This window comes from Phalacrocorax carbo, chromosome 12 (assembly GCF_963921805.1).
Source record: "Phalacrocorax carbo chromosome 12, bPhaCar2.1, whole genome shotgun sequence".
Taxonomy (NCBI): domain Eukaryota; kingdom Metazoa; phylum Chordata; class Aves; order Suliformes; family Phalacrocoracidae; genus Phalacrocorax; species Phalacrocorax carbo.
The window spans coordinates 3014236-3031430 of record NC_087524.1 but is presented as its reverse complement, the minus strand read 5'-3'; the positions used below and the strand labels follow the sequence as shown (position 1 = coordinate 3031430).

At 42.1% G+C, this 17195-nt stretch overlaps 1 protein-coding gene across 1 annotated transcript in view; it reads right to left on the bottom strand.

Annotated features, from left to right (window-relative positions):
* WDFY4 (WDFY family member 4) overlaps positions 1–17195 on the bottom strand; it is a 144442-nt gene that overhangs the window by 9622 nt on the left and 117625 nt on the right. Inside the window, exons 52-57 of the mRNA XM_064463735.1 lie at positions 13764–13917; positions 12231–12322; positions 5393–5602; positions 4722–4869; positions 3729–3886; positions 1904–2062 (exon numbers count right to left, since the gene is read on the bottom strand). Coding sequence (XP_064319805.1) covers positions 1904–2062; positions 3729–3886; positions 4722–4869; positions 5393–5602; positions 12231–12322; positions 13764–13917 — 921 coding nt within the window. The remainder of the gene's footprint in view (positions 1–1903; positions 2063–3728; positions 3887–4721; positions 4870–5392; positions 5603–12230; positions 12323–13763; positions 13918–17195) is intronic.

The window sequence follows — 17195 nt, the reverse complement described above, 5'->3', positions numbered from 1 at the left end:
TCTGTGTGGCAGACAGCGCAGCTTGCCCGATGCTTCTCCCAGTCTGGTGGTTCATTTGGCCCAGAAATTCTGAGGGCTGGATGGCATGAATCACTCTGCTCATGAACTCTGAAGCAACTGGTAAATTGCATGGATCAATACTGAGGCTATTATGCTCAATCTTCAGTGGTTCACAAAACTGTGGAAGCAGCCCCTGCTAGAGAGGGAAAAGTGACTTTTTCTGCTGAAATATAATTTCTGTACCTTACTACATTCTCAACCAGAATGTGTCAGTCCCATGAGACAGCTGGTAAGTGAATAGCATCCGCTTTATAGCACATCAGCTTTACTTAAGCAAAGCTCACTCTCTCAGGAAAGATGATACAATTTTTTTTGTTCAGCAGAAAAAGCAGCCACCATGAAGCAGTGAATTATATGAAAGCAGCAAGTAATTCACTGGAAGACATTTAGAACCTTAGTTCAAATTTACATCTATGCCAGCCAGTCATCAAAAAAAGGCCTTTGCTAGCAAAGAGAAGGGAAAAATACAGAATTTGTCATTGAATGATCTCATGCCACTTTGTGGAGTTTAGGTAATACCAGATTAATCACAGTGGAACACATCAGCAAAGCTGATTTTAGATTGTTAAAGAGAAAGGCATTATACTGGAGATAAAAGACAGCCTCTTCAGACAGTTGCCTGAAACTCAAACTGACCCCCTGACCGGTATCAGTTTGATGCTGATAAATACTGCCACTTATGCTTTTCTCTACTGCTATTTCTTCTATTTCTATGTCCACGTTCTGGTTTGGAATAATAACCAGCTGGATTAAAAAGTTGTCACTGAAGATCCTGTCTTATGTTTCTGGTTTCTTCTCAAGCAGGAAATGTCATAAACCTCAGAAGAGAGGCGGTTCTAAACAGTTTCCCTGCTAATTTCAACACACAAGAATTTCAGATAAATGAAGGTCTAAATACTTCTCTGGCATCCCAACAGATGTTGAAGTGTTCACATAATTTAATGACATATAAAATGTTTTGGCTCAGGGTATGGGAACCACTGAAATATTGTCTGAATATCCCTCCAGAGCAAATGAACAGAAGAAGCTTCTAACACTTGGAGACCTTGCTGATCAATTAGCGCTTTATTAGTTTGCCTAAAAGTAGCAGAGCATTTTCTTCCTCTTGATTTCTTACGGGAAAAGGTCCCATGATTCCTTTCAGACACAGTAGAGGTCTACTCTAGCTTTACTTGTAAAGCTGAGAACCCACCATAGCTGAACCACACAAATCTTGCATGAGAGTTTCTCTTTTGTAAATGAAATAGCATTTATACAGCTGTTTGATGACTATAGATGAGCTCCAAATCAACAGCCACTAAAGGACTTTGAACAATGAGGACACAAACTGTTCCATTCTTATTGGATGCATCCCTACCTCATGGAGTAACAGCTAAACTTTTTATGTCTGAATTCAGGAAGAACTTTGCCTAGTTGAGTCTTCATCCCCATCAGATAACTTTGCAGGGTGTTTTGGAGATCCTGCCCATTGCTGTAGCAGCCCAAAAATAACTATAAGCCTCTCCAGGTGATACTGGTTTTTGAAAATAATCCGAGGGTTGGCTGCCCTTCAAGTGAGGAGAGCACATGCCTTATCTTTACTGTTTCTTTTATCATGATAAACTTTGGAAATGCTACCAAAGGGGGGGAAAAAAACTCAGGCAGAAGTCGTAACTATAAACTGTGGGTATAAGGAATATTATCAGCTCCTGACCTGATAACAGACTGTCACGCGATACTGCTGATTACAGGGGTTTTTCTGCCTTCTTGCTTCACCCGAAGGTGTTTGCCAGTCACCTGAGAGACAGGAACTAATCTTTTGGTTTTCCTTAAGTTTCCATAGCAAAAGGGATGCAATACTCACCTGTCTCAAGTTTATACATTTCACTTTGTCCTTGACCAAGGAGAGTTCCCAGACACACACAACTGAGCTTGTTCCAGATGTGATGACGGTAGTTGCTGAAGGACACACTGCACAGAGGCACTTTCCCCAGTCTGCCATGCACTCAAACGTAGTCACGTTCTGTACAGGAAAGCAGCTTTAAGTCAAATGATCACGTGGTGATACCATGCATTTATCAATACCAGGTTCCATTTTTCAGAACTGAGTCTCAATTTTTTCAAATGCAAGAAAGAAAAGCTCATCTTAACCGGTATCTGTGCTCACAGCACAGCTGCATGATATGTACGTGCACAGGCTGTGGCTGCACGCAGCTGTGCCATCCTCCAGGGGCCAAACAGAAAGGCTGGACAAAGGTTAGTGTTTTATGTCTGAGGAGACCTGAGTCCCAATCCCTCTTGTGCCACAGGCTTCCTACATAACTTCTAGCAAACTCATTCTGCCACCATGTAGTGACAGAATGCAAACATTCAATGTAGATTAGAAAGAAAGCTCAGAATACAATGGCCATTGCTAACAGTGTTAGTGCCAGGCCCCGCAACCCTCCTCCTTCTTGGGTGGAAAAGCCAAAAGCCAAAGCACTAAATTCCATTCTGGGCCAAAGGCTTTGTTAGCAGCACCCAAACCAGCCTAAACCAAGGTCAAGTCTATTACACATTGCTAAATCATAGCACAGGCATCCCTCTGCTCACATTCTACGTTAGCTCTCTCCCACACAACAGGGATTCTGGTGGAGCTGGATGGCACAGCTACAAAAATCATACCACAGGCAGAGCAAGCCTTTACCTACTTACAGTGTAGACAAAAATTTCTTTTAAGCTCGTGCCCAGAGACACTCTTGAACCAGAGAGAACTCAAGTTGGGCTCCCGACTACTTCCCATAGCGACTGTGTAATCACACTCACTGTGCTCAGTGTCACCAGGCTCAGTGACACCCTGACTTTTGAAGAGACAAAACAATTTGTACCTACAGCAGCACTATGAATTGCTAAGCACTGTTTTTAATTGAAGTCAAAGAAGAAAACTCTCAACAATTTTACACAGGGAGCAGAAAGTAAAATACATCTCGTGGTTTTTTCACTTCCACTGACTGTGGGTATGTCTGTAAAAACATAACGATGTGGCTTGCGCAAATACCCAAGCCAGTATCTTGCTGAACACGTTCTGCTATTCTGGTACCCAAGCTAACTCAGATGTGTCTGTTTGTCATAACGTTGTCCCAAACACGTCCAAAAAATCAGTGTGTTTGTGGTCGAGGAAGAAACTGGATCTGTCAAGTGCCCTAACAAGCAGTGCGATGACATAGACCATAGATTTTTAACAGCAAAGAAGTAAGAATATTAACTTTCTAGAATAGAAGACATTATTATTTTGAATGAATGCACTGGGCTAAGCTTGGGAGCCAGAGGGGAATTGGCAGATGGTCCCATCTTAATTCCAGCAGAAAGTTCTGCACAATGAAATTTCTAATCAGTGGCCAGGAGACCTTGTATTGTCCTTACAACCTATGAAATGGGGTTTTTCCTTCATTTTGACGGACAACACAGACACTGGAAGGAAAACTTGAGATAATTTAGAGGGGAAATGCCACATTTTTCAGCAGCGTAGACGATTTTGTACCCTGTTGGGATATCCAACTTGAGATTCCTCAAGAAGCGTGACTGTGAGGAAGTCCTATACAGCATCCTCTGAAATCAGCCCCCCAACAGCCTCTGAAATGGGTGCCCAAACCAGCCAAAAACAACACATATCATTAATTTCTGGAAAGCTTAGGCTATTTCTTTCTTACCTTCTCAGACCCATAGTTGCCAAAGCAACAGGTGAAGTCCTCAAATCCCCAGCAGAATGTTTTGCTCCAAAGAGGAGGAATCAAAACTTTATTTCTTTCGACAGCCAGAATGCCTTTCTCAGTATGAACAATTTGTCCAATAGCTCCCTTGGGATAGTCTGACAAGACAGAGAACATTTAATTCTGTTGTTTTTAGAGCACTTATGTTAACTTTCCTCCTTGCACAGCTTGTGTGGTGAGGCTGGCACGTCCCACAGCTGGGCTCAGTGCTGGGGCCAGGCCCACAGACAGAATTCTACTCTACAACTGAGATTCCAGACAGAACAGTGGAAACACTCCTCTCCAACAGACCACATAAATCCACGCAGAGGGAGTGACATGCTCCAAAGAAGGGGGTTTACCAGCACTGTCATTAAGCTCCTTTTCATTGACAGACTGCCTTATGCCAGGCACGCCACCAACAGCCTCTGCAGTAAAGCTACAGGAGCCCACAAAGATGGGCGATATCAAGAACACCACCATGGGATGAAAAAGTAGACACACTGAAATTTTCCAGGCTTGTCATGGTAAGGAAAGTAACAGATTAAGAAAAAGATGAGGATTTTAAAATCCAGAAATGGAGAAAGACAGACAGTATTTACTTTGCTGTTGAATGCAAAAAAGGAGAGTGAGAATGGGAAACTGTAAGCTTTATGTTTCAATTTAACATATTCAGAATGTAGAAGACAGAAAAGATTTAGGTGTTTTATAAAAAGAAAAAAATCTGTTCTGAACTCTACAACAGAAGTTTCAAGATTTGTCCTGAGTATTTGAGTGTTTTCAATGCCCGCTCACAACACACACACAAACAACAGTTGGCAGAAGGGATCTTGGTTGTATCAATTCATACAAAGTCGCATGATTATTTTTTGTGTTCTTGAAAATCCAGATTCACCCCATGCAAGAAATTTTGCACTTATTAGCTCAGAAAATGGAGCACAGCCCCTGCAGCACCTTTTACTGTAACTGGTGAGGGCTTCAGATTTTGCAGGCTGCTCATCAAGGGAGGAAGAATGCCGCTTGAGTGCAGGGACAGAACAGTCTCTCTTCCTGATGAACTTCTCCCTTGGGCATTTCTGGATGGATGTGGTTTTGTGAAGAGCTAGAACAAAGGAATGGCATCAAAAAATGAATCTTTATGTGCCAGATCAGGCAGGAGAGACCTTTGTTTAAATCCTTAATCCTAGGCTCCAGGACTATCATACGTGAACCTCTTCATTAAAATAAAATCTTACCCTTATTACATTCCCATTAAACTACGTCCCTTCCTCACAGATGGGAAGCTAATCCCAGTGACTCGGAAGAGAGAAAAGTACAGGGGAGACTCTGAGCTCCTTTTATTTGATGGCACCCATTGCCAGACTAGCGGTTACTCGTGTGACTGTACTGAAGGAGCAGAATTCAGATTTGGTGTCACAGCAGAACAGAATGGTTAGACAATGGAATCACACACATGTATGTGGGGGCATACTGATGCAGTGCACAATATGGAGAAGTCTATTCTTCATCTTTCCACAGTTTTACATCAGAAAATGTCTCTGATTGAGCTTCTATTCTTGCTTTCCAGTTGAAATACTACAAGATCAGAATAAATTATGCTCTCCATTCTCATAATAAAGTGGTACCTGTTTCGGTATCTGTCCGAAGTTGCTGATAAAACCCAGGATGGTGCTCTTAATCAGAGGATCTTTAACGTTGAGGTCCATCTTGTCTCCGTAGAAGTAAGGGTGATAGGTGTTAACTGCCTCCACCGCAGATGAGCCATGCTGCTTGTAGCCAAAAATAAGATCTATCCAGCGATGTAGGTGTGCACTGACATAGTCACTTTCCAGTGCCTGAAACCAAAATTAAATTAATTAATTCAGTAGAGTGCACCCATTACAAATGCATTACCACTTTCCAGTCCCTGCTGGAGACTTAAATTCTCTGCAAGTGAATCTTCACACTTTCCGTTCCTCCAGTACCATCATTCTCAGCACATCCTCACAAAACATGACCAGAGATGAAAGGTGGATCCCCACAGGAGAAGGAAGGACAGAGTGTAGTGTGCTTGACTTAGCAGACACCAGGAGCAATATCCTCAGAGACACAGGCGGGTTCCACCAAGCACTCCAGAGATCTTGGCACACCCTCCAGCTTCCAGCATACATTAAAGCCTGTGCTATCCTGTCTTCACCAATACTGTTACTGGCATGAGACGGTTTAAATGAGCAAAACATTTGTTAGTATTTGGTACCACCACTTTGCTGTGTAGATAAACCTACCTGTCTATTTGTAGAAATATGCCTTAGCTATGAATCGCACTGAGTAGCAGAGATTTTATTTGGGAAGATCCATATAAACATAGATTGGAAAGGGAGATGACTAGCAGAGGGGCTTTAAGTTGGGTCTGAAGGGTACAGAAGGAGAGGCTGCATGCCATGAATCAGCAAAGAGAATGTAAAGCTTGTACTGAAACGGCAAGGGTTATCATAAGCCAAGGCAGGAAACGGGTTTTGCAATAGCAGAGTTGTGGTGCAGCAGGGCACCTGTAAAAGAGAAGCTTCAAGACTGCTTAGGTTTGATCAAGAAACATTTTGCTACCCTCGTAGGGCTTAAGCAGAGAGAGTTGCAGCACCACATTTCCTCATTCTGGAAAAACTCAGGGTCTGAGCTCTTCTCCCCGAAATAAGAAATGGTTAACTTTGATTACATTTGCCACCCATAGCGACAGGTGTGTGGATTAAGGGAACCAGAAGAAACAATTACTGTTGGAGAAGACTGGGAGAGATGCTACAAGGCAAAACATCCACCCCAATGTGGGCTCCCTAGAAAGCTCATTGAAATCATAGTGGAAAACTTGTGCTTGGAAGACCCAGACAGCAAGGTCATAAGCTGTGGACACAAGTTTGAGCAGAACCTTTGCCCATGTCCAGGTTAACCAGCCTTACCCGTGAGGCTTCACTAAATGCTACTGCCCCTGCCATCACCTGCCTCACCAAATCTTTGTGCATTCCCAAACGGCTTTGCCCAATGATTCAAGCAGCGGTGTTAAGCATTATTAAAAAAACTTTCCTATCTCCAAATCATTTGACTGTGCAATAATCCCTGATGCTCAGTTAAAGGTCTCCCAAGCAGACCATCCCACCCAAAGCACAGCAGAAATAAACAAGCTAATGGGATCCAGAACAATGGCTCATTTCACAGAGCAGACAGTTAGCCCAGTGCAGCTGGTTTAAATGACCCTGCCCACAGCTATAATGATCACAGGGCAGCTCAGAGAACAAGCATGGCATACAATCTGTCCCCTGCAAACAACAGGAAAATACTTATGAACAGACTCTGAACTCATCCTCATTAATAAAAGCAGTTAGTCCATGAATTACAAACTGTAAATTTTGCCTGGCATCACTGCCGGAGCAGAACAAAGCAACCAACAGAGCTGCAACTGTGCTGCCTCTCGGTATTTCACTGAGCACTATGACAAGCCCAGCCAGGGAGGGAGAACTTGCGGTCTCTGGAGGAAGTAAATAAATTTCTTTAGTAGACTAGACTCCTAACTTATTAAGCATGAAACAGGGAGCTACTCACAGTTTTATGTCAAGAACAATTCTTTGCTCTCTTATTCTTTAAAGCAATAACCGAATCTCAGAACAGTGTTGACCTGGATCTGTTTGATGCACCAAACTCACTGTGAAGCCTCCTAAAAACGACCATGATACCAGTAACAAGTACATTCAGCCTTGTGGATGACTTCAGAGGAGACAAAACCCCTCAAGTTTCAGAATTCAACGTCTCTAACTCTTTACTTCAGGGTTAGATGAACTTTACCAGGCAGGCTAATCAACTTACTTTCCACAGCAAGATTTCTTGCACGCTCCCATGTAACATCTAGTGCCACCTATGGCTGGAGAGAGAATATTGGACTGACAGCACATAAGACATCTGGCAAATCATTAAGAACATGAATTTATAAGCATGAACTTTTATTTGCTAAACTTCTATTTGAGATTTGAATTAATTTGTAAAAGTTGTGTGGCTTTATCAACTGTACCAAAGTTATCAAATAGTGCAGCTCAGTGGAGGCAGATCTGAGAACAGAACAGATGGTAGAGAGGGCCCAGTATCCACATTACGTGCACTGTGGGGGCTTTACTTCTAACCAGATCTAGTCTGCTCCCACAGGCTGAATGCCACCAGCATCTGGAGCGCAGCCTTTGGTTTCGTTTCATCCAAAACAAATCTAGTTCACACAAACTGAGATCACTCGACAATGAGAGCAAAACCACGCTATGCAGCGATGATTGATAGATTCATCTCCAAACTGCACCCTTACTCCAAAGTACAAGGGGAAAGCAGATGTTCCCCATTGTAACTAAGTGCCTTTGGAGTGCTCACTATTACACAAGCAATAAGGAGCACAGCTCAGTACTTTATACTCCAAACAAGCCACTGCATTTCTCCCTACATTTTATTTTAAAAAATGTCAGTGTAAAAATGCAGCAGCTTTCAGGCATCCATGGATTCCTGTCTGCAGTACCTCTGGTAGGGAAGGGCAGTGTTGGGAAACTGGAGAACAGAGCCCAAGCACCTTGGAAGGTCACAGAGACAGCATGAGACAGAGCAGAGAAAGGAACCAGAGCACTCCAAAATCTACAGGCCTTCACTGAAGTCACTGGGGAACAATGTTTGACCCCAGTGGCCAACACCTATTTGCAGTGGGTAGCACTGAGTTGCTTCCCTGAACAGGAAGGGATTGGGCACTCCCTAGGCTCAACTCTTCATCTTCGCAAGGACTGTACTTCGAGCAGCAGTCCTGCAGTGCACACAGCACTTACACAAGGATCTCCTTCCTCATAGTAGATGTATCATCATGTGGTTACAGACACTGAGAAAAACTTGGCTCTCTTCCCTTCCCCTACCTTTCAGTGTGCCTAGAGCCCTGAGCCTCTTAAATCACTCTCTAGGCACCTTCAGAGGTGCCTGACTCAGTGTCGCCTATTATTATGTACAGGAGCTTAAGCAGTCTGAATGTGTCTCTTAATCTCTCTGTCTCTCAGTTCTTTGGCAAAAACATTCTCTTCTTAGCCCCTCAAGTTGCAAACAGGCATGGGACAGTCTGACTGAAAAATGGAAGCCAGGTTCTGGGGGATATTCAGACACTGAATAGTGTTTTCTTTCCAAATCAGAACAAAAAGCCAAACTCTCAAAATTTTTCATTTATTAAAATCCTCCCTGCCCAAATCTAAATTTGGAAAAACTTCATCCTTGTATTTCACTAGTAACAAAGCTATACACCATTCAATATTACTTATAACAGCTACATCATAAAATAAATTCTTTTCAGTTCAGCCTGTAATCTAATGTAAACATTGCAATGAAAGATCCTTCTGAAATGTTTTGATAACAAAGACAGAAAGGTGAAATGATCTATTGAGACATTTTCCTGTTATTACTGACACACTCCCGTTCCAACCTGACTAGTTTTCTGGTGAAAAATTCTTCTGTACATTTTTTTTCCCAGGCAGGTGTACTCACTGTGTGCTTGTCAGCCCAGTAATACCGAGCTGTGGTCTGAGTTACACATGTAACTGCTACAGAAATACAAGGCAGAACAAAGAACACGAAGATTAATGCAGCTTCTGTAAAGGGACTGAATAGTTACTGAATATGCTGTAAATTCAACGTACTGGCTTAGGTTACTAAACTGTGTGGCAGCACAGCACTGAGTCAAGCTACTAGGCAGGGAGACACTTGAAACCTGCTAATAACAGTAAGGAGCTGCTCTCCACACCACATAACTTGTAATAGTATTAATTCATAAGCTTTTGAGGAAGGATTCTGGGGCAAAAATGTGGTCAGTGACTACTTTCAATCGCATTTTCAAAATGATTGAAAACACCATTTTCAATAAGTATATAGAAAAGTTATCAATTTCAAAATAGGTAAAGTAGGAACATAAAAACAAGTATTTTTTTAGCATTATTGTTCTCACACGTATTTAAAGTGAAGTGTTCAGATCGCAACAGAGACTAAAGGGAGCATCTTAATTATTAAACCAAAAAAAAGAGATATCTCACTATATGCTCAACAGTCCTGGAAAGGAAACAAAGGCAGGACTACTGCACAAAAAAGTAGTCAAGCACAGGCTCGGATCGTATCTGTGTTCACTCCCAGGAGTAACCTGAGCATGTGTGAATGTATCCAGAGTTGAACAGGCTCAGTCTCATACTCAGAGTTATTCACAAGCCAAAATGTTTGAAGCATCATTAACCTATAGGGACAGAACGGGATGCAGGTGCTACAAAGCACTGATTGTCTTTGGAATATAATGTTTTAACAATTAATTCTTTGAAAGATAAGCAGATGGTGCACACTATCAGGAACCTCTTCTCTTAAAACTGGTTTAATAGAAGAACATTTTCTTCAGGATGGATTCTCAGCCCATAGACCAGCTTACAAAGGATTCTTTTTTCTTTTTTTTTGTTGAACGTGGATAAAAATGGCATTGCTAATGTGGGACTAAGGTTAGATTACTGACAGCACCCAGGTGGCTGCAGGGAGAAGGAGATGTAAGAAGAGGCCAGAACAAATAAATCAGAGATACGTAGGGTCTCAAGAGGGAAAGGAGAGACACTTTAGGTATGAGCCTACAGGCTGAGGGAGTTGGGGTTGTTCAGCCTGGAGAAGAGAAGGCTGCGGGGAGACCTTATTGCGGCCTTCCAGAACTTACAGGGGGACTATAGGAAAGATGGGGACAACCTCTTCAGCAAGGCCTGTTGTGACAGGAGAAGGGGTGGTGGTTTTAAACTAAAAGAGGGTAGATTTAGACTGGATGTAAGGAAGAAATTTTTTACACTGAGGATGGTGAAACCCTGGCCCAGGTTGCCCCGAGAGGCTGTGGATGCCCCATCCCTGGAAACATTCCAGGCCAGGCTGGACGGGGCTCGGAGCGACCTGATCTAGTTGCAGATGTCCCTGCTCACTGCAGGGGGTTGGACTGGATGGCCTCTAAAAGTCTCTTCCAACCTAAACCATTCTATGATTCTATGAGGAGTGGAGCCATACAGAAATTGAAAATATAAGGGCCTGGGGAAGGAGATTTGTAGGTAATGCCAGACAATAAAGATGGCCCCCTTCCAGTTGTCTCTGTGCTGACTTGAAACCAGGTATCAGGACATCAGAAAGAATGAGATGAAGATTCAAGAGAATGTCCAAAAGCATGAAAATTATTTAGTAGTATGGATGATCACAAAAAGCACGGACTCTGAAAGCAGCAGAGAAATGCAAAGCAAGGGACATGAAAGTAATGGTAACTTAATGGGAGCATGGCGGTTGCTGTCAATGGCTAAGGGAACAGTAGAGAAAGGAATATTTACAAGACAAGAGCAGGACACTCTTTTTTTAAAACAGGAACAAGAAATTAAGGCAGTCAGTAAGGAAGTCAGAGACGGGATTTAGTAAACAGCATTTGGAGTGGTCAGCTGAGGAGAGGCTTATCTGGAGATATCAAAACAGAGAAGATGGCTGTAGCCACAGGTTTGGATGCAATCAGCTACAAAGACTATCAAAAGCAAAAGCTGAACCCCCAAGGACGGGGCCTGCCTGGCATCGGAGGGGTGAGAAGAACCCACTGAGGCAGAAACTGAAGGTACACATGACAGACCAGGATGATGCAATACCTTGAAAATCATCAGCTATTTGTTTAGTCCCACCAATGCTCACACATATGATCATCATGCTTCTTGTACACAACCACCACCTGCACGCACTCACGAGTACGGCTTGACTCCTTTTGCCGGAGGAAATCCAATGAGCTAATGCAGGGGCACTGTAGTGCAGCCCATTCCCTTTTTAATTCTAACAAAAAGAGACACCTGCACCAAGATACTCAGCAGCAAAATCTGCGTTCAATGCAACAGCCTTCTTTGCACTCACTTCTACATAACAGGTGACATTGTGCAGAAGTAAGACTTTCTAACTATTAATAGGTAGCACTAATTGCAGCAAGTCTCAGGACCTTAAAACTATTTGTTTTCAAATTGCCAAGGCTGAATCCATTAAAGGCAGGAAATCACATTAGGTTTTTTCCCCCCTGTCAAAATATAAAAAAAATAATTGCAGTCCTGGCATGACTCGGAGATGGAGGTAGATGGTTTAAACAAACACACAGCTGGTTAGCAACCACATGGAACTGCAGGCATATAAACGCCACGTGCATGCATCATGTTATGTTCACACACGCCTACGGGCTGAGAAAGGCCCATGCCACAGACCTAGATATAAACGACACCTGGTTAGCCTTGATTCAGGGTGAATTGTTAGGCAGACAAGTAGACATGCAAAGTTCAGAACCCAGCACAAACTCTGCAAAGGCAGGATGCATTTGGATCTACCATTTTGGTTTATGACTCTGGCCTTCAGAGTTTCATTTTCAGAGGGACCCAGTTCAGCATTTTGTCACAAATCTTGATATCCTCTGACCTGTCTATGCAGGAGGATGAATTTATGGGGGTCCCCGTCTGCCCAAGGAGGAAGCTGCACATCTCCCAGCACGGTTCCATCCTGCATGCAGCCTGCAGGAGTTACAAAGGGAGAATTAAAAACAAGAATCACACGCATTGCTAATAGGGACAGCTTTTCTAAAACACTGAAGTCAAAGGAAATTGAGGTGATTTTCACACATACTATTTCAGGTTCTACATCAAATATAGTGCCATAGAACACCACAGAACCAATTTCTCCTTCTTTTGGATCTAGTAATAAAGCACTGAGCATATGTTCTAGTAACTGTCGCTAATACAGTAAAAATATTCACATCCTCAGCACAAACTATTTTAGCACAGACTGCAAACTCGGACAAGACAGACCTGTTGGCACAACTTTCTTTTTATACATAATCCCATGGGCCTAACTGCCAGATATTCCTACTAAAGCAGCCACCGGGAGGGATTTTGTTCTCAAGTATTTTGCAATCTGATTCCTTTCAGAAGGCGAGCATATGTTCTTAAATCAGAGCATGGTGTTGCGCAACTGGATGAATTAAAATCTAAGTTAAGGCTCAGGTCTGGGACTGCAAGTTTCCTCACAGTGTAGCAGTGAACAGATTCACGTTCGTGTCTTTGTCTATTGTAAAATCTTCCTGTATCTTTTCTCTTTATTGTCAAGTTTCTGGTGTCTTTTTTAGGTCCCTCCACTTGATTCCACTCAGGTCAGTCACTGGGTCTTGATTTCAACCAGGCTTTGTTTCTTGGCCTCCTTTCAAGATGAAACTACCCCAATTCTTTCTTATCTGTTAACAATCTTTTAACATCTTTTTTACGATCTGCCTTTTTCTTAGCATGTTTCATTTCACTGTGATCTTAAATACAATTATAGCTAGACCTCAACACCATGGGCTACTTATCCTTTGCCATCAACAATTTAGGATGATTCTTAAAGTATTTCTCCTCTGCCTTAATTGTTAACCAGCCCGTGTCCACCAGAAAAAGCAGTTTCACATTGCAAATGATGTGAATTTCCTGTAAAGTGGAGTGCAGAACTTTTCAGGACGATAGTGAGGACATCTGGCAACTTTAATCACCAGAGACACGAGATTTAATAAAAGACCTTTCACCTACACCACTTAACAATCGATCCATCTCCAAAAGTCAAATTAATGTATTGTTCACAGCCAGATAGACGTGATGATACAAACCAGATTTTCAAAAGCAGCCAACTAGATTGCTTATATTAAAATTGACTTTTGTCTGACAAAATATGCAATTCTTTTGCGCAGTAACTAATATGAACTACCGTTCCTTCTGAGGTAGAAACATGGCTCTTCTGATATCATTCAGATATGAGAAGCTTGTATTCTTTTAGCCTTCTTTTAATAAAAATTGATCTGTCATCACTAGAAAGCCTTATCAGTCAGCATAGTCTAGTGACCAGCTCCCAGCACGTGATCTGGATCTTTTCCCTTGGCAGGATGCTGGAGAGCGGATGGGGAACACCGAAGTCCCTTCTAGCACTTACCGAATTCAAAGTGATTAGCATTGGTTAGGAACTCTGGCAGATAGAAGAATTCAGGGATGAGCTCTCTGACATCACTCATGTTGTCCCTTGATGCTGATTCCCATGTGCTCTTGACACTGTGAAACATCCTGTCTGCAACATCAAAACTCCCACCCTGTGAAATGGAAGCAGACAAAAAGACTGCAGTGTGAATATTCTATTGAACAAAAAGCAGCTGAAGAAGCTTAGCCAATTCTGCAATAATCAGCTCGCCACGTTTGGTTAGGTGATATCTCAAGATCTGCCTCATAATATAAGACTGTGATCTTATATTAGGGGCTGCCTTAGTCCTGATTTGTAGGTATGTAGGTTGAGAATACCATAAAAGCTTGGAGGCGTAGTATAGCTTCCAGTAACAGAGAGGCAAGCAGAAATGATCATGGGCAGCTTGAGAATATCGGCATACCCATTATTAATGATTCTGAAGGCAATTCACCCCTTTTATCCTGAAGTGATTTGCAAGTGGTGGAGACAACTTCAGTGTTTTCACTTCAGTTGTGACCCACATAGCTGTGAACACTCATGTGCGATCCTCCGGAGAAAAGCCTTTGGGCAAAGAGGGTACCACCGAAACAGCATTCATCAGCTCCGGGCAAACGGGAAAGGCCCAGGGGGCAGGAGCCTGCAGGGAGTGTTCATTCCTCATGGGAAGGAGGGACAGCATAAAGAAGGGAAGAATGTCTGGGTCCCAAGCTGAATTACTGTATAAGGAAGGAGAAACAAACTACCTCATGCCCTGAGAGCATTTGAACATGTTTAATTTAATGAGAGTCAAACACTAGACAAAAGCAGCCTTAGAGCCCTGGACATCACTCTGAACTAAGGCTTCAAGAAGAAAGAAAGAAAAAACAATAAGAAAAAAGCGGCCCACAACAAAAATCAAACCTACTGACTCAGGAGTGTGTGCCTTACATTGGAACCATAATTCCTGCAGGACTTTTAGATGATATTTCAGATACTGTATCTATTTGTGAAAATCCAGGTTCACCTTTATACAGGGATCCCTACGTTGAGCATGAAAGGATTTATTTTAAAATAAAATTGCTAGAATAATGGAATCAAAGAATCAGCTGTTGGAGATCATCTGAATGAGTTTGTCAGAATGAACAAGCTGTTTCAGAAAAACGGTGACTTTTTAACTGTATGAAGTGACAGAACCAAGTTGTTTCTCAATACCCAGTTCAGGTACTGACAGCAGTATAGCTGCCCAGCTGCAGCATGCTCCCAGGCTAATGTATGTATTTCTCATTGGGGTTAATTAATTTGTGTTATATGTCATGGGGCGTAAAACTACATCCCACTGCCAGGGCTCAAGAGAGATTGTCAGACATAGAACAAGTATCTTTAATCAGTTCCACAGTGCAATGAGAACGTAGGAATGATTGCTCATCCTCAGCCATTCAATCCTCAAAGCTCCTTCACTAGGCAAAAGGAACGAGACAGAAGGATTGCAGAATGAAGACGCTAAAAGGCAGAGGTGGTGCAAGATTAAATCTGTTAATGAATATGAGGTGCAGTCAGGTTCTGTTTATGGCTGACCTCTTGAGGAAACTTGATAGCTTTTGGTTAGTTTTCTCTCTGCCTGTAGACTGTTGCATGTGCCAGATGAGGAAGATGCTGTCCTTCTGCACAATAACAGTCAGCTGAGTCTTTGACTTGCAGTTTATTAAATAGGAAAACAACACCTAAGCATCCTCATGCTGTAAGAATGGGATCCCACTCCCATGGACCAGACAAACCCTGAGCAGCAGTACCTACATTGGATTCTGATGGTAAGGACCACGGCCCCTTTGACCCCTCCAAGTACCTGCACACTTATGATGCAACTCCTTTGAATCTACAGACTCTGCTAGGTCTGGGAACTGCACGTCAGGAAACAGTATTTCCCATTATTTTTTGCTGGGGAGAAACTACCCTCATGGATAAGCAACCAAAACACAGAAGTCAATAAACCCTCTGTTCTGAAGCCATGTCTCCTTGCTTGTCTTTTGAGATAGACTCCAGCCAAAAGTCAACACATATTCCAGATGGAAAGATCCTGAGGTGAATTCTGACCAGGTTTTCGGTCCAACCTCATGTCTAAATGACAGCATAGTTGTGCTTTACTTCCTTGTATTTGATGGCCGCCTTCCTTATACCACTGACAACTGTGAAGCCTTCCCACACCCACTCCAGGGACTGAATGAAAAAGTGGCTAATCACATGAGTAGCCTAGCTGGAGTTAATCTGATGCACAAGGTCATCTTGTTCTTGATCATTATTAGGCAGGGACCCTTGGAGTCAAATTCAAATTGAAATTAAAACAGAGTAGAAGAAGGACTATAAATAAATCAACAGCTAACAAGTATCTCATTGAAGCATATTAAAGAGCTTTGTATATTTAATCTGCACACAGCGTGCTGTGTCTGGTGGTGATTGATGCTTTTTCATCTTTTTTTGCAGCTTTTATGAGAGCTGATGGTAATCTCCTGAGAAACAATATGATTTGTAATAAAAAGATTACCTGTATTAAATAAAAATAATATATACATAGGAAATGCTGTTAGCGCGACAAATCTGGTTAAAGATATTACCACTACGAAAAAATGTGATTTTTTCCCTGGCTGTCTAATTCATTTTAGGGAAAAGTAATATCTTTAAAACTTAAGCCTGTATTATTTATAAAGGAAGCAATAACTGATTTTCCCATTTCCTATATTAATAAATTTATTTGCATATATTTATATCAGAATTAATGAGTTTTCTCTCTCTCTGCATGCAAAAACTGCACTGAAAGGGAAAAAGAGAATCAAGAATTGCTTTATGCCTTTAGTTTGCAAGTTGACATAAACTCTTATGGCTTTTCTATAGCTAGATACAGTAAGTCTCTTTTCTTTCCTTTGAGTAGGGGCCGTATACTGTCATCAGGAATACTGGAAATATATACTTTTTAGAACTACAATTCAGCAGGGTACATACAAAGCAACTAGAGTCAAAGTGATCTCTAGAGAGAAGTTAGAGCTACTCATGTTTATAAAACCAGACATCCTAAGATCCTTGGCGGTACTTTAAACCCAAAGACCAAAAAATGTTTCTAAGAGATGCTTACAAGGGTGCAAAGACTTACCACACCCCCAGAGAAGTAATTGCCGGCCGACAGTGCCTAAATGACTGTTCAAGAGTCAGTGACATAACAAAGAGTAAGAACCCTGTTCTTTTTGAGAGGTAAATGCCAGGGAAGGTCAGCTAGCTAGCTGAAATGCAACAGTGGGATAAGAATAAAAGGGGATAAAATTTGAGTTGAATCAAAAGCCAGTGTCACCAATTATTGAGGGCATAGAGTCCTAGAAAGCCTTTCCAACAAAGACACTTAACACAGAAACCTTTGCTGCTTTTTTTTGTGGTGCTGAGATC